We start from the raw sequence: 18,130 nt of genomic DNA, 5'->3' as shown, positions 1-18,130 counted from the left end.
GTGATGAAATATTCCTTTGAATTACTGAAATACCTTGTTTCGTTTTGCTGGTACACAGCAACTGATTTTGTTGTAATGATATATTAACTTTTTTTTTCCAGTGATACCTTAACAAAGATAAAAACTGAATAATACACTGTTAGGAATAGTTTTGGCTTTCTTACTACCACAGTTTCATTACAGAGCATGATGCTCTGCTCTACAAAAAATTGCACCCCTATTTGAAGTAATGGTGTGAACAATATGACCACTAGACCATGTTTGCGTTAACAGTATTCAGATTTGGTAATGTTTTAAGTTGAAGGCAAGGCAACAGACTGGACAGTGTGTTGAATCATCAGATCTGCTGCAACACATATTATTTATTATGTATTTAATAAATTTTTCTGTTTCTTGTGTGTGACTAAATGAGTGAAAGAAGAAATGTATCAGCCTACAATAATCACACAAGCAGTTGAGAAGGAAAACATTTTTGTTTTATGCTAGAGAGAAGTGGATTCAAATGTTAACTACAGAAAAAAGAAAAAGAAAGCAAGTTGCCAGTTTCTGAACCCATTTTGAAGGAAAAATTCTTTTTAATTGCATTTATGGTAGATACTGAGTGCACAGTGCACTCCTCAAGAGAGAATAAAATGAATTGTGCTTGACACTGAAATTCAATATAAATATGCCTTCTGGCTTGGTTCTCCTAATAAATGTATACATTTATGTTGGTGTTAATGGAGTGTATGCATGTATGTATTTAAACTTTGAAAACTGTTTTAATAATTTATTGAATGTATTTACACTTGTACATGCTTCAAGTCCAGAGATTTTAAGTCTATTTTGGTAGAGGCAAGCCTAAGCTATAGTTTAGTTTTCATTCTTCTAGCTTCTTAAGGGAGTATTTTTTTTGGTCTGAATGACTAGGACTGTTTTAGAAATGTGCTCAATTTATATTTCCTAGGAACCATCCTGAGGCTAAAAGGGGCAATCTTGAGAATGGCTTTTCTGGATACCACTGGATCTTTAGTCCCACCTGCTCATGAACCCTGGAGAGAACATAACGTTCCTGAAGATAAAGATGAAAAAGATAAATCGAAAAAGAGACGACCAGTCTCAGTGTCCCCCTCATCCTCTCAGGAAATCAGTGAAAACCAATATGCAGTGATATGTTCTGAAAAGCAAGCAAAAGTTATCTCACTGCCATCCCAAAACTGTATTTATAAGCATAACATAACAGAGACTTCTTTTGTTCTTCGTGGAGATATAGTATCATTGAGTAACAGTATTTGCCTTGCATGTTTCTGTGCCAATGGACATATTATGGCTTTTAGGTAAGACCTAACAGATAGTAGTGTATATGAATATATATACAATATGAGTCTCCTGCTAGATTAATTTTTTTCCAGAGGAATATGAATAAAATGGGCATTCAGTTCAGTATTGATAAGCAGCTGAATATTTTGATTACATATTCCTATTAATTTTGCCCTTAACTCATGAACAAGTTTATCATTTTAAGTCATTACTATCATTCAACAAATAATTCCAAGCATGATATAACTGTTGAAAATTGTCTCAACAAGGAATTTACTCCTTGTTGGAAAAACCTGTCCTAATCAGACCTTTAGCTGACCACAGCTCTGCATATTTTCGTGCAGCTGCTACAGTCCTGTCTACTTCTCAGTCATGTCTGAGCTTTATGTTTTGTTCTGTAGCTTGCTCATGTCTCGAAAGTGAGATTAATTGATAGCAATTCTAGTATAAAAAAAAAAAACATAAATGTTTAAATGTGTGAAGAAGTAATTTTGAGGGTACTGGTGTCATTTATTTAATTTTTACCTGTCCTTCTTCTTAAGTGTTTAACAAATGCTCTTTTCATTCTGAGTAGTAATGTAGGGGGGGGAAAAACAAAAAAAGCAAAAAACAAAACCTATGGCCAAGCAGTTCCCTCTTCATAGTTTAATCCTAGGAATATTCCTATTTTAGATTCATGCTGGGCAAATGGGTCATCACTGGTAGCCTGCTTACAGAAGAATGTTACTTTTTGTGCTTTTTATTTCTTACCTGTTGAGCTTGCCACTAAAGTCATGTTATCTATTCTTCCTTTTCTTTGTGAGTCTCCTGCTACTGGACAACACCCAGTCTGTAAAATGCCAGCCTAACATTTAGAAGTTTCGATATCACTATGAAGTAGAGCAGAAGACAAAAAACTTATTTTAGCTTGTATGGTACTATTTTTGTATCATTAGTTTCAGCTTCAATATTGCTTTTTTAGTCTTTAGAAATAAGATTCTTAGGCAGATTTTATCAGCAGCAGAAGCTGCTTAATATATTGATGATAAATTTGCAGCTAGTGTGTGAATTCTGTTTTTACAAAAACTTCCTAGGGAGTATTTTTTAAACTAGGTGTTTAAACTAGGTACGAAGGGGGAAGGGGACAAAATGAGGGCCGCTGGGTCTGAGGTGGCAGTTCAAGGCTTAAAGCAGAGCGTGTTGGGTGCTGACAAAAGGGTTCAAAGGCATGGAGAGAGGTGGGGAGATGCTCCTTCTCTCAAGTGCCTGTATACTAATGCGCGAAGCATGGGGAATAAACAGGAAGAATTGGAGTTTTGTGTGCAATCGCATGGCTATGATCTCATTGCGATCACAGAGACGTGGTGGGACAGCTCGCATGACTGGAATGTTGTCATGGAGGGCTATGTCCTTTTTAGGAAAGATCGGCTAGCAAGGCGGGGTGGTGGAGTTGCTCTTTATGTGAGAGAGCAGCTAGAATGTATTGAACTCCACCTGGGGGAGAGTGATGTAGCAGTGGAGAGCTTGTGGGTGAGAATCAAGGGCCAGGCTGGTAAGGGGGACACTGTAGTGGGTGTGTACTACAGGCCTCCTGATCAGGAAGAGGAGGTTGATGAGGCCTTCCGTAGCCAACTGGAAGTAGCATCACGCTCCCGGGCGTTGGTACTTTTGGGGGATTTCAATTATCCAGATATTTGCTGGACGACCAATATGGCCAAGCATGCGCGGTCCAGACAATTCTTGCAGTGTATTGAAGATAACTTTCTAATGCAGATGGTCGAGGTACCGACGCGGGGCGGGGTGCTGCTGGACCTTATTCTCACCAACAAGGAAGGACTCGTTAAGGAAGTAAAAGTCGGGGGTAACTTGGGTTGTAGCGACCATGAGATGGTGGAGCTCGAGATCCTGAGCGGAGGAAGCAAAACAAAAAGTAGGATTGCTACCCTGGACTTCAAGAGAGCCAACTTTGATCTCCTCCGGGACTTACTTGGGGCCATCCCATGGGCCAGGGTGCTAGAAGGCAAGGGGGCCTGTGAGAGCTGGTTAGCATTCAAACGGCTCCTCTTCCAGGCTCAGGATCGGTGCGTCCCTGTAACTAAGAAGTCAGGAAAAGGTGCCAGGAGACCTGCGTGGATGAGTAAGGAACTCATGTGCAAGCTCCGCAGAAAGAAGAAAGTACACGATATGTGGAAAAAGGGTCTGGCCACTTGGGAACAATATAAGAATGTAGTCAGGGACTGCCGAGATGCGACCAGGAAGGCTAAAGCCCACCTGGAGCTGAATCTAGCTAAGGAGATAAAGGATAATAAAAAAGGGTTTTTTAAGTACGTTAACAGCAAAAGGAAGGCTAGGGAGAATGTGGGCCCCATACTAAGTGAGGGGGGTGTTCTGGTAACGGGGGATGCTGAGAAGGCGGAAATACTGAACGCCTTCTTTGCCTCTGTCTTTAGTGAAAGGGCTCTCCCCCAGGAATCCCAGTCCCCGGTGGTTGATGAGAGAATCTGGGGAATGGGAGATTTCCCTTTAGTCAGGGAAGAGGTGGTCCGTGAGTGCTTAGGAAACATTAATGTCCATAAATCCATGGGACCTGATGGGGTGCACCCGCGGGTGCTGAGAGAGCTGGCGGAGGTTATTGCTAAGCCGCTCTCTGTAATTTTTCAAAGGTCTTGGAGAACTGGGGAGGTGCCTGAAGACTGGAGGATGGCCAATGTCACCCCAGTCTTCAAAAAGGGCAAGAAGGATGACCCGGGTAATTATAGGCCAGTCAGCCTCACCTCTGTCCCAGGGAAGGTGATGGAACAGCTTGTGCTGGATGCCATCTCCAGACAACTGGGAGAAAAGGAGGTTATCAGGAGTACTCAGCATGGGTTCACCAAGGGGAGGTCGTGCTCGACCAACCTGGTGGCCTTTTATGAAGATGTCACTAGCTGGGTGGACGGGGGGAGAGCGGTAGATGTAGTCTACCTTGATTTCAGTAAGGCTTTTGATACGGTCCCCCATGACATCCTTATAACAAAGCTGAGGAAGTATGGGATAGATGAGTGGACGGTGAAGTGGATCGAGAATTGGCTGACTGGCAGAGTGCAGAGGGTTGTCGTTGGCGGTGAGGTGTCTGGCTGGAGGCCTGTGACTAGTGGTGTCCCCCAGGGGTCTGTGCTGGGTCCAGTCTTGTTCAACATCTTCATCAACGACCTTGATGAGGGGATAGTGGCCACCCTCAGCAAGTTTGCTGATGACACGAAGCTGGGAGGATTGGCTGACACGCCTGAAGGCTGTGCGGCCATTCAGAGAGACCTGGACAGGCTGGAGAGCTGGGCAGTAAGAAACCGGATGAGGTTTAACATAAGCAAGTGTAGAGTCTTGCATCTCGGTAGAAATAATTGCATACACCAGTACAGGTTGGGGGAAGACCTGCTGGAAAGGAGCTCTGCTGAGAGGGACCTGGGCGTCCTGGTGGACGACAGGTTGGCCATGAGCCAGCAGTGTGCCCTTGTAGCCAAAAAGGCCAATGGCATTCTGGGGTGCATTAAAAAGAGCGTAGCCAGCAGGTCAAGGGAGGTGATCCTCCCCCTCTTCTCTGCCCTGGTGAGGCCTCATCTGGAATACTGTGTCCAGTTCTGGGCTCCCCAGTACAAAAAAGACAGGGATCTCTTGGAAAGAGTCCAGCGGAGGGCCACAAAGATGGTGAAGGGCCTGGACCATCTCCCCTACGAGGAGAGACTTAGGGAACTGGGTCTGTTTAGCCTTGAGAAAAGAAGGCTGAGAGGGGACTTGATCCAGGTTTATAAATACCTGGGGTGTGGGAGCTATAGTGGCGAGGCTGGTCTCTTTTCAGTAGTGCGTGGGGACAGGACTAGGGGCAACGGGCTGAAACTCCAGCATAGGAAGTTCCGCACGAATGTGCGCAAGAACTTCTTTACGGTGAGGGTGACGGAGCACTGGAACAGGCTGCCCAGGGAGGTGGTGGAGTCTCCTTCTCTGGAGATATTCAAGACACGCCTGGACGCCTACCTGTGCGACGTGGTGTAGGGAGCCTGCTTTGGCAGGGGGGTTGGACTCGATGATCTCTAGAGGTCCCTTCCAACCCCTATAATTCTGTGATTCTGTGATTCTGTGATTTTTGAGGTATGGGTTCATTTAAGGTTCTGTTTATCAAGACATAAGGCATTCAGTCACTTCTTAGTTGCATTTAGTATTTCTTTGAGGGAGAGGAATGTTTGGCAGCTTGAGCGTTATTACAGCATGAATGTGTAGCATCTGTTCTTAAGTAGCTTAATGCAGTTAGTACTTCAGTAATGTATGCAGAAAACAGAACAAACAAGGTAAGCAAAACAATGCTTTAAGCTGATTCCACTTTATTTAAAGAAACTGTATATTTATACATTTTATGTTTATGCAGTCAGATGAAAAAGGGCAGGCATAACTTCACAAGAATGCTGTTTGAGTTTACTGAATTTTCTTTTCCTTTGGAAGCAATGTCTTTGCATATTTCCCTGGGTTCTTGAGGACAACTCTTGGGTTTCAGTTTTAGTCAAGAAGAAACTTGTCACCTGAGAGAAGAGGCAACTGTAGAAGGGGAAAAAAGTAGATATTTATTAAAATATTTCGTTAGTAATTACTGAGTAATGCTTTAAGTGTACCTGATATTTATGTACTTGGAGTATCGTTTAAATGGTGCTTTCAAATGCATTTGTGATGCAGATGTCTTAATTTCTCTTTTGAAGTTCTTCCTTGTAGTACTGCATATTTATGTTTGCAGATTTCCTAGTTGTATTAAATGATACCCTCTTTATACAGTACTTGTATGACCATGAGGAGAAAAATAATGCAACATCATGTTACATTTCTTTTTTTTTTTTTTTTAATTCTTAAGTTTGCCAAGCTTAAGGCCATTGTTGGATGTGTATTACCTGCCACTCACTAATATGCGAATAGCCAGAACGTTCTGCTTCACCAATAATGGACAAGCACTCTATCTTGTCTCACCAACTGAAATACAGAGGCTCACCTACAGTCAAGAAACGTGTGAAAATCTTCAGGTAATGAATAAAATCAAATTTGCTGTCTTCAAACGTAGCTGTTGTCCAAGTAGTTCAGTTTTAAGTTTACAGTGTGTATAATTATATTTGTCATAAACTAAGTGCTTCAACTTCTATGGTTTGATTTTGTTCACTGCCAAGTCTTACTCAGAGTGAATCACTTCCCCCACTCTTACGTTGTACTGTTATCCATCCTCTTGTATTTGAAATGTGTCTTACTTAGTTTCCTTTTTAGTCTGTATCTTTGTTTAATATGCAAAGTTAATAGAAGTCCTGTTCAAATAATTCTGGTGGAGATGTATACAGACATAATTTGGGATTACTAAGATACAAGAAAGCTATTAAGTTGCCAGGATGCTAACAATTTGAACAGATTCTCAACACTGCTTCAGCCTGCAAGTTGTATAGAAGCTGGATGTAACAGAATTAGTCTGCAAGCTCTGCTTTGATGCTACCTGTGTGAATTACTATTTGTAGATACAGTTTCAACTGAACAAGATCAAAAGTGCTGCCCAATTTGAGGTGAAAATACAGCTTTGCTCAATCACATTTCTTTGCAAATATTCCTGGGCTATAAGCTTGCAACTGTCAGGACAGATGGTTTGGACAGATTTCCTAACAGTTTTTTATTTTTACTTCCTAAATAGTGTTAGCTATCTACTGCAAAGGCAGATGCACATTAAAGCATATTTGTTTTGAAATTCAGATCCACAAAATAAATGTCCAAAGTGACAGAGTATTCCATTAATTTGTATGTGAAATGATGTATGCCTTCTTGTATCTCTTCGTTGCTAAGGAAATGTTAGGTGAGCTCTTCACTCCTGTTGAAACACCAGAAGCACCAAACAGGGGGTTCTTCAAAGGCCTCTTTGGAGGTGGGGCGCAGTCACTTGATAGAGAAGAACTCTGTAAGTCTTTTGAATTATTTATTAATCTTTTATTTCCATCCAGATGTTGCCTGTGTTTATAGGACATTCAGTTTTCAAAGAGAAAACTGAAAAACGGAATGAGGAGAAATACTTTAATACTAATACTAAAGCTTTAGATATTCTTCAACTTACCAACAATAGTAGAAAATTTGTTACTGTTTTCTCACAAGACTGCCTTACCTCATTTACTCAGGATTGGATGATAAGGCAATAAATGGGACAACCAGTCTTATTTATCTTAAGTATATAGCACTGTCTGTAATTCTTTTAATGCTGCTAAACTGAAATAAACTGTTTATAGAGAGAACTGTTTTGGATAGTAAAAAAATTAACTCTATTATATACTTCAGTTAATTTCCTAGATTCTTTTTCATTGTTTGACTTGTGTCAGGATTGAAAGAGATGATTTTTCATTGTATGTTATTTCATTTAGTTCTCCATTCGTAGGATGATGCATTTCACACATGCCCAAAATTCTATTGCTTTGTCATTTTCTCATTGCTTTTTGAATACAGATTTAATATATCTTTTGTTGTGGTTGTATGCAGTATCTGCTTACATTCAAGGAGAAGTAAATGAACTTTTACTAAATCATATATTTGTCAGATTAGACATTATATAATGTAATTTCTGTTGGTTTACAGAACTGTCCCCTTTTCAGCATGAAATATTGTTATTAATAAAACAAGATTCCTGGCAATTTCTCCTCTTCCTCACCTCTTCCTCTCCTCTTCCTCTTCTCTTCTTTTTTAGATCAAAATAACCAATACAAATTAATCTTTATTTCTAATGCCTTTATATTTTGAGTATGTCTGTATATATCAAATATTTAGAGACATTTTCCAATTTAAATATAACATTTATAATTGTATATGTGTAATACTTTGAAAGGTTGATCAAGTTATTCGATTAGAGAAACCCACATATAGAAGTTACACATCTAATTAGTATAACTGGGACAGGAAAAAACTGCCCATTCATGGACAAAGAAAACCACACTTGAAGAGTTACCTTTTTGTATCACTATGAGTTTTCACCATATTTTGTTGACTCTTCTGATCTATTTTTAAGGAAATCTCAAATGGGTTTCATAACCATTTTAGGCTTAGTGGTTTTCAGTAGCAAAATCTGTTTTGGTTCAAATTGTCAGAAGGAAAATACTGAACAGGGAGAAAAGCTGATGAATTGTGACCTGAAAGTAGTTCAATGACAACTGGTACATCTGAAAATGTCTTTAAAGTATTAGTGCTTAACATGAGGATCACTGCAGAATCTGCCTGTAATAAACGAAAATTCTTTAGATATGTTTCTCAAGAACAGAAATGTTTATAGTGTTAGTTGAAAAGAATTTATTTTCTTTGTAGAAGCATAAAAGCAGAAACCTGAAATTCTGCAATAAGATTTGTTAAAACATGCCTTATTAGATTGGGGAAAAAAAAAAAAAAAAAGAAATTAACTATAATTCCATTGTTTAAGAGACAAAGTTACAAAATAAATCATCTTCTTGTTTTACTTTAGCACCCAAAAAGACGATCTGGGGCCTTTCCTCGGATTTCTGTAGAGTATGCATTTCAGCTTGAGAGAGATTGATACCTCCATTAAGTGTCTAAACTGAGCGAGGTGGCTGATGTTCCAGCAGAGGAGATGTAGTCAGTACAGTCACTAGAGTGATAGCTTACTACTCAGTTTACTGTTTATGTGTTTACTTTTGGATGACCTGATCTTTTCCTTATGTATGTTACTTTCTTTTTAATAACATGGTCTGTTACAGTAATGGGAACCATAATATGTGATTGTTCCATGTATGAATCTAAAACTGAACTTCCACCCAAGGAAACTTATGCTGGTAGAGTCATATTCTCTAACTATACCAGTGAAGCACTTAGAGAATTGACCACAGCTTTTATTAGCAAAGTTCTCCTTTGCTGAATTCACAACAACCTCCCTGTGAAGCACGCTATATTGTTTAAAAACTGTTTTGCAAATACAGTTCTGACAGTGATGCCGCCTCTGTTGTGAGCGCTGTAATTTCACACTTGAGTATTGATGAGGTTAAAAATTTTATAACATGCCTGGAAGGTCTGAAATATGCTTTAAAATCTCAATGTGATTAAATAGTAACGAAGTAGTGAATATTGCTCATATACATGGTTATGATGAAGTACATGCAAAAAAACCAGCTTTTTAATAAATTATTTACATTAATGTTTATGTAATAATGATATGAAACTTTTCTTCTCTCTTTTTGCTGCCTTGAAAATGCCTCCAGTTGGAGAATCAGCATCTGGGAAGGCATCAAGAAGTCTTGCCCAGCATATTCCAGGGCCTGGAGGTATTGAGGGTGTCAAAGGAGCAGCATCTGGTGTAGTCGGAGAATTAGCACGAGCCCGGTTGGCACTGGATGAAAGAGGACAGAAACTAGGAGAACTGGAAGAAAAAACTGCAGCTATGCTTTACAGTGCTGATTCTTTCTCTAAACATGCTCATGAGGTAATTTCACTGCATGTTGAACTGAGAGCATTACACTGATGCTTTACAAGTAACTGACATCTGCTTTAAAGGCATTTTAAAGAACTCTAAAGGGGATACAGTATCATTTTATTTATAGCTGTTTCTCCTAATAAGTATTAAGGTAAGCAACTTTGTCTTTTGGCACAGTGGCCTGGAGTACGTCATCTATCTTGAGTAGTATGTAGACTTCCAAAAGGGCTGCTTGTTTCCCATTACTGAAAGAATTTGCCACTGAAATAGATAAGTAATGCTCCGTGTGGGATTCCTGTGGTTCCTAAGAAAGATCCAGTTGTATGTAGATTCTATGAATCCAAGTTTGGTTTTCCCTCAGTTAGTAAAAAGAGCACCTATTCTATTGAGTGTTTATGCAGATCTCTTTCCATGCCCCAAACTCCTGTGCAACCTTCCTATTTTCCCCAAATTGTTTTTCTCTCAGGGGCCAGAAGATCAGCAGTGATGTTAGCATTAGAAAATTGGTCATGCCAAACGCTCACTGTTCAGTAATGCTGCTTTGTAAGTGTCTAATTTCTTTGTATCACTGCACATTTTGGTGCATAATAGAAACATTAATTAGAAATTGTTGTGTTTTTTTGTGTTTTTTTTTAGATGATGTTGAAGTACAAAGACAAGAAGTGGTACCAATTCTGATGATGCTCACTGATTACGTTGTTTGATTTTGTCCTGATGAAGAAATATTGGTTTTCATTAATTTTGACAGGAACATTGAAATTTAAAGGAGTATTCAACATTGAATAATGTTGTTTCCTAGCACAAATCACACACTGTTTTACCTCAGTCATGGCTTTAACTGAGGAGCTTTATATATGAGAAAGAAAACCTGAGCGTTTCTTCGCTGTTGGATAACTGAGAGTTGGAATACAGAGCAGGTAATTGAAATATGTGGAAAAGAGGTAAAGGAAGAATGTAGTGTGATGGGCAGGGGCAATTCAGGGTCAATCCTGTGTTAATATCTCATGCCAAAAGTTTTTGTGCTGTTGTACTTGCTGCCAGTGTTACACCCTCCCTGTGAGGAGAGGCAATAAATCAGGGGTCCAAGAGCTGGAATAAAGTTGTTTGTCTTGCTGGACAGTAGCTGACTTAGGCTTACCCTCTCTAGGACTCACTATATTTACCGTTATCGTTGAAGAAGAGTGGAAGCTTGCTGTCATTTCTTTCATCAGAAAAGCTGGAAGCTTGGAAGATTTCATGTTGAAAATTGTATACATAGTTGACCTGTGCATAGTCTTTTCTTGGACCCCGATCTAGTATTCTTGTATTCACATCATATTCTGTGAAGTGCAAAACAAGAGAATACACCGTTTTTGCATTAAAAGAAGTCAAGTGAATATGACTGGAATGTGTCATGCTGGGAGTTTTCATTTGTGTTATGGATGTGCATTGTGAAATGTGGTAACATATTCATTGTGGTAAGAATACTTTAGTTTAGTTACATATTACTTTTTGCCAAAAATAGTTATTGGTTCAGTTCGTGTAACGTTTAGAATTGGCTGTGGGTTCCATTCATGCTGCGAATTTTTATAGAACTTTAACAGAATGTATCTTTACAGCCATTAATTAAAATACCTGGGATAGTTTTGCTTAAAACATAAGTTCTGGATGCCCCTTTAATCCTTTACTATTAAATCAGATAATCTTGTACTCAGGTTTTCAATCATTTTTACACACCATGGAGGTGCTGATGCATGAATAATGGCAAGCATCTAATATTTAATAATTGTCAGGATATTGTTCAGCCAATTTCTAAATCCTGCTTGTAGAGCAATTTTACAAGTACCTATCTCAGCCCCACCAAATGCTAAAGGCAGCTTGCCTGAAGTTTGGACTTAGTCTCCAAAGTGGTGTTTTCAGTTATGTGGCAAATAATAAGTGTCCACTAAAACTTCAGAAATTGGTAAAATAATCATTGAGTCGGGCGAGGTGAATCATTTAGCTGAGTGAACATGTTAGTGGCTGCTGCACTGAAGCTGCAACAGTGGGGTTGACCAGAGGTCTTTTAAAATAAATGTTTGCATTTCCAAAATGAATTTGGACTTTATTTTCCTCAAAAAGGCAGGAGGCAGTTACTGACTATTTTTATTTTACAAAAGGGAATGCTTAGAAGCTGGCAGATCACTCTATAGGTCATTTCTTGCAATATGGTCTGAAATCATTTGAGTCTGCTTGTCCGAGTACCACATTCTATGTGTGCTTTTCCTCACACACATTCCAAATGTTGCTCAAGCCAAACATGGGCTATAGTTTGTATTTTAAAGCTATTTTTCAGGTTTGCAGATGCGTGATCCTTACAATACACATAAAAAGATGCTAAATAGTAAAGTTAATGGTGGTTCTTAATTCATTTTTTAAATTTGTCACTCATCCCAGCAAGTGCACTTTGGGTTTTGTAGCACAAATTGACAAAGGTTATGATTTTATCTATCACTGAATAGCTTGAGTTGGAAGGGACCTTAAGGATCATCTGATCACGACTCCTGCTGTGGACAGAGTTGCCGCACAACAGATCAGGATCTATCAGGGCATTTGGTAAAAGTAAGTGAATTTTTGTTGTCAGTATGAGGGCATACGATACCATGTGAGCTGTTCAAGGACCGTAACATATTTGAACATCACCATTTGAACGTGCAGCATTATGATTTCTTGATGTCTCTCTACTATATCTATTGAGGCAGTGTTAGATCTGGTTAAATAATTCTGCTTTCCGCACATATTTTTTTGCCTCTGCCTACTTTATGTCCAGTGCATATTTAAAACAATGCCATTTTGTTTAAAGTCCAGGTAAAATATGGTCATACCATTTACAAAAATAGAACACCCTACCTGATGTTTTGCATCCTTCCTTTTCTCACATTCATAAATTGGGATGACCGATTATTATTTAATTTGGTGAAGATAAAACTGTATTTCAGAACAACAGAATCATCCTGGAAAATTAGTCTGGTTAATCTCTGGGGGGAGAAGATGGAATAAATATGCAGCAAATTGTCTTATAAGTTCAAAGGAAGATGGCCCTGGCTTGGAAGAAAAGCATACCGAACTTTCTCCCATTGAGATACATTTGTTGACCACCAGCAAGCAAAAAATGAGGCAGTGATAGACCACGTGCCAGAGGAGAGTAGAGGTCTGTTTGGAATTATAGAATCTATCGTAGTAGAATCTTTTGTTGCACATGTTTCTCGCAATGAAAACTAAAGGATAGTGAGATGAATACAGAAATGGTTCTTGGTCAATAACAGGGGCTATATACAATCTCAGTGTAAAATGTTTCCTTCTCCTTCTCTGTGGAAGGAAGTCGATCATAGACGTATCTTATTCTGCTCTTGGTGGTGCATCTTTTGTACAGCAGATTACATTAAAATCCTTTAGGGGGGAAGCACCCCTGTTTTTTTTGCTAGCATTTTAGTTGTGTGAAACCTTTTTTAGAGTGTCTGGAAAATTACAAGATGCAATTGAGCTATTACTTTTTTATTTATTTTTATTTTTTTTGACGGAACTGTAAGAAACTGCTGCTACCTATCTGTTTATATGTAGTGTGTCTGATTAGGAACTGTAAACTGAAGAAGCTTTTCTTCACTTTAGTCCTGCCAAATCGTAACTTCTGAATGTTGATATGTGTAAATATGCGTGTACTCCAAATAAGTCTGAAAGTGTTACACCACAGGCATCTCCAGTGATTTGTTCTTCGGCAAACAGTTATAAAATGTAGTAATATATACTTGTGCTCTTTGTCTGTCTATATACCAAGATTTTTGCCTGAGGTGGTATTTACATGACAGGTGATGTTAGAAAGCTACATCCAAAGGAGGATTTTGGAAGCAAGTTCATCTCCTTTTTCCTTTTTGTTCTCCTTTACTCTTTTCCTTTTTTTTCTTTTTTTTTTTTTTTTTTTTTTTCCTTTTAATTTCCTTTTTGCTTAATGAATAGCACTGATCTGACCTGAACATTTAAACTTGAATTTTTCCTGCACTTTAATTCAGTCATGGTATTTTATTCCTTAATTTTGTTTCTACAGTTGTGGAGTTCAGGTTCATTATTTGTATATAAGTACACACATTCGGTGAAGAGTTTAGAGCAGATTACTTTTGGGCACCTTTGCTAATTATGTGACTATAATTTAGAATGTGTGTTTTCTTAGCAAAATATGTATATACAAGTATATACAACATAGAATCTAATGAAAAGCACTTATCCTGTGTCAGCATTGAGTTTATAAATTACTGCAACACTTTCAGATTTGTTACTAGATAATACAATAAAAATCTGTTATATTTATACATACTGCTTAAGAATATACTTTTAGTTTTAAATAATTTTTATATGTACACTTCTACCTTTAATTTTAAAAAGACTTATGTTCAATTTTTAAGTCAAAGTACTTAAAGTGTGTATATTATCCATAGAAGAAGTTGTTTTAAGCTTACGAATACATTCATATCTCATATCGAGATGATACAACTACTAAGCAATGAAAACAAATAGCCCGTTTTGCTTTGCAGAAAATGATCATACCTATTTTTATTTCCCATTTCGAACATGCTTAAAAATTTCCCTAAGTACAAAGGGGGAAGATGGTGCATTCGGATAACCAACGGAACATCAATTTTTTAATTATAAATAATTACGTGCAAGAATTTACAGCTATATTCTTTGGACTCCTTAAGTTCCCAAAGATCGACGTGAGGTTTGTCCACTACAGCTTTCATTTGACATGTACAAGTCTTCTTTTATACATCAGCTCTTTACATGTAAATCACTTTTTTTTTTTCTTTTTGGTATTCCAAACGTGTGTCGAACAAACCTATAGCCTGTGACTGACGTGCCCCCTGCCCTTTTCTCATCATAGTTCCACATACCCCGTAGAGATACTGATGGCCGCTGAAGTTCAGCACAGGGGAAAGATACACAAGGACATGCCAAGCTCTGCAAGTTTACAGGGTAATTTGTCAGTGGGATTTTCTTCATTCTAGCTAATTTCTTGCATGACTTATTGAAGTCTTTCTGGGCAGATGTTGATGGCTATGCTGCTACCATGACGTTTTTGCATAATTTCTAGACAAAAGGAATGATATTTGGAGGGGATGGAGTAAAACAAAATGTATGGGGTAGGTGGATCAAGTGCACTAGTCTTATTTGAGTTGTCATTGAGAAACCAATTTAAGCTGGGCCAGTTTCCCTTTCTTTTGCGTGTTATGAAGATGTGCTATCTGTAATCTATTTTAATTACTGTTTCAAGCCAATGGGTGTACTGTGTTTCTGTGTTCTTTTACACTCTCTAAGATATGGGCTGAAAGATGTTGGTGTTAGCAAAGGAGAAACAAGTGGGAAACATACAGCAGTCAAAAGAAAGGTGTCAATCAGCATTCCTTTTGGTTTTTCATGTAATATGCCTAGAAATGTTTAGGTCATACAGACATAGGTTTTTTTGACACTTGCTTTTGTTTTCATTAGTACTTAAGTTACATATTACCAGGCAAAAAATAAATAAATAATAATAACAAGAAGTTAAACTGTTTCAGTTGAAAATACGCAAGGAGTTGTATGTGGATTACCACTACCATTCAGTTAATAGGTGATGCAAAGGGCATGGGGTGTGGGAACATGTTTTAAATATTCCCTTTTAAAAGAAAAAAAAAAGAAAAAAAGAAAAAAAAAACCAACTGTAAATAAGCAGTACTACATTATTTTAGACCTGAGCTCTGCTATCTGTAGTGGTTAGAACTAGGAAAACATGCTGCTTTCTAGTTATGCTACTGCTTCATTGTACCAGCATCATGGGGGGGGAGGGGAAGAATCAGTAAATTTTTCTAACGTTGCCCTCCTGTGGGTAAGCATGCTTGAAGTGTAGCAGTTCTCGTTTATGTATATCTTAGTGTGTACACGTATGTTTTTTCTTTGTTCATTGCAACTTATTTTCCTTTGAATCTTGCTGAGCCCCCACTAGCTCTTCTGAGGGTGATTACTGGAATATGCATTTTTAGGTAGGGTTGCAAATCCATCTGTCTACAAATATAGTTTCATATGAACTGCAAACTGTACTGTTACAAACACAACTATGTTAGATCGCATAGAGTTATTTTACTTACATGTACTTGAACTGAACTATGTCATCGTAAGAAAGTTAAAAAAAAATAAAAATAAAAAAAATTAAGTATGGAATATTTTTGTAAATAAAAATACCTGTGCAGCTGGTATTTTAAATTTAAAATGTATTATACATTAATGTTTCAGAAAGAAAAAAAAAAAAAATGTTCATATATGTGTATATGAATGTGTCATTATGCTGAAGGGCTCTGATTGGGCAAAAATAAACTATTCAAATCTCTCCTGAAACTTGTCTAACTTAATCTTTTTCTTTTCCCCTTTAGCTGTCAGGAGCGTGCAGTAACTCTGGACTTGCCGAAAGTCTTAATTTTGCTTAAGGTTTTGATATCCCTTATAGTAGGAACGTCTTGCAAGGACAGCTTGCAACCCGTTAAATTTGGTCTGTCATTTTGGGGAGGAACTTTGTAAACGTGCTCTGGGTGATGCTGAATCTGAGGGGAGACTGGGACAGTAATACTGAAACGCATCATGAGATTCCACCTATTGCTTCACCTCGGTGGAATTCTTTTAATCTCATGATGTCTCTTCAAGTAATAAAATACTTCAGTGCTGGTGGGTTTTGCATGAATTAATGTTGTGGGGACACTAAATGCTATCTCTGTCAAAAGTCTGCTGATGCCAGAGGTTTACCTCCCTCTTTTCCCCTCTAGTGCCTTAACCTTAAACTGCATAGGACATGGAGCTATAAATAAGATTTAAATATATGTATATCTATTTTAGCAGCAGCCCAATTACACAGATGTAGTAATTTTCTGCCTTCACTATCACCAGGGCAAGAGTAACTCCTCCTGAAGCTGTGTGACTGCAGATGGCATCAATGGAGTGACAACAGAAGGGAGGGCGCTGGCCAGCTGAGGCTGCAGAGTAAAACACTTTGATGTAAAGAAAGTCAGGTTCTGATGAGTGCCATGTAAAACTTGGTCCTTCTCTGGCATGTTATGACAGTTCTGCTAATAACTTTAAATGAAATGCATCTGGGCCCTGCTGACATGTGAGGATATGCCCATTAGTATTGAGCTGTGCCACTCCGGATGCATTGCAGATGCAGATTCTTTATTAGCAATAGTCCCTGGATAACTCTGCATGGGACCTTAATGGGAGAAGGCTGGGAATTCCCATATCAACGTGGCAATGGGCAACTGAGGGTCCAGTGCTGAGGGGCAAGTACTGATGTAGCCAGCAGTGCACCAGATAAGAATTCCAGTTTGCTGGCTGCTATGGTGATGTTGTCTGAATGTCAGCAGGTCATCTGCCAACTAGTGTGCTTTTTGGTTTTCTGAGATCAAGGAGTGCATGGTACATTGGGCTAAACTGTGCATGTGAAACTTCATTTATATTTACCATCTTCAGACATGCACATGCATACTGTCTGTGATACAGATCAAGCAAAGTATGTATAAGCTTCCAAAAAATAAGCACTCAGCTATGTACCATACTGTGGAAAGCCAATTTCAAGTCTGAAGTCCCTGCTCCTTGTGACTCACCCTGATGAAAAAGCAAAGCTGACGCCAATTGTGGTTATTTGATGTAATGCTGTGCACAGCTGATGGCAAGAAATGACCCCAGATTTCTCTGATACCTATTGAAAGGAATTTCTTTAACATTGTGTTATAAACTATGAGGTTGGGTCAGGTCATAAGCTGTGCGTATTGATATATGTTGTGATTCCTAGTCATGGTCTGCTCCCTTCCAGTTGCTACAGGTAGCATAGAAAAGTGAGGGGGGGGGGGGGGGGGGGGGGAAATTGTAGTTTTGAGCCTGGCCACATTGGCTTCAGCATGGCAAAAAAAACAACTGCTGTGGCTCAGATGGCAAAGAACAGAGGGATGAGGTTTGGCTGAGCCAGTTGGCAGAGCACCTGTTGACTTCTTGCAGCATTTTTGCAGCTATCGTGGCTAAAGAAAGCTTGTAGGAATGCACTTAAAAGGAGGCAAAGTGTGGGTGTTCTGATGTTTACAGGAAGCTGCTTCCTAACATAAACAGTAACGTGGGAAAAGAGAAACAGCACTGATTGGAGAAAAAAAATCCAACCAAAATTGATGGTGTTTAGCATAGCTATCCACCAACATGAGATCTGGAATGCTGCTATAGCTCTGATGGGGCACAGGGTACTGCACAGGCAATCAACATGGAGACAACCAGCTTGTGCTTTCTGCTGAGAAGAACAAAACAAAACAAGGACTGCAGAGGAGGAGAAGATGCAGCAGTTTTCCGAAATAGTCTTCAAGAATTGTATGGCACAAGGAGACAGAG

The 18,130-nt window shown here is 38.7% G+C and overlaps 1 protein-coding gene across 5 annotated transcripts in view; it reads left to right on the top strand.

The window, feature by feature from the left end:
• STXBP5 (syntaxin binding protein 5) overlaps positions 1-16,096 on the top strand; it is a 105,103-nt gene extending 89,007 nt beyond the window's left edge. For all 5 annotated transcript variants that reach the window (XM_072331320.1, XM_072331324.1, XM_072331321.1 and 2 more), the window contains 5 exons: positions 947-1,316; positions 6,152-6,317; positions 7,114-7,225; positions 9,516-9,736; positions 10,364-16,096. In XM_072331320.1, the coding sequence (XP_072187421.1) occupies positions 947-1,316; positions 6,152-6,317; positions 7,114-7,225; positions 9,516-9,736; positions 10,364-10,405 (911 nt within the window). In that variant the 3' untranslated portion in view covers positions 10,406-16,096. The remainder of the gene's footprint in view (positions 1-946; positions 1,317-6,151; positions 6,318-7,113; positions 7,226-9,515; positions 9,737-10,363) is intronic.
• Positions 16,097-18,130: the final 2,034 nt, after the last annotated feature.

Source organism: Excalfactoria chinensis, chromosome 3, assembly GCF_039878825.1.
Source record: "Excalfactoria chinensis isolate bCotChi1 chromosome 3, bCotChi1.hap2, whole genome shotgun sequence".
In the NCBI taxonomy this organism is placed as follows: domain Eukaryota; kingdom Metazoa; phylum Chordata; class Aves; order Galliformes; family Phasianidae; genus Excalfactoria; species Excalfactoria chinensis.
Note: the sequence above shows the minus strand (reverse complement) of the source record. Positions and strands in the feature narration are given on the sequence as shown.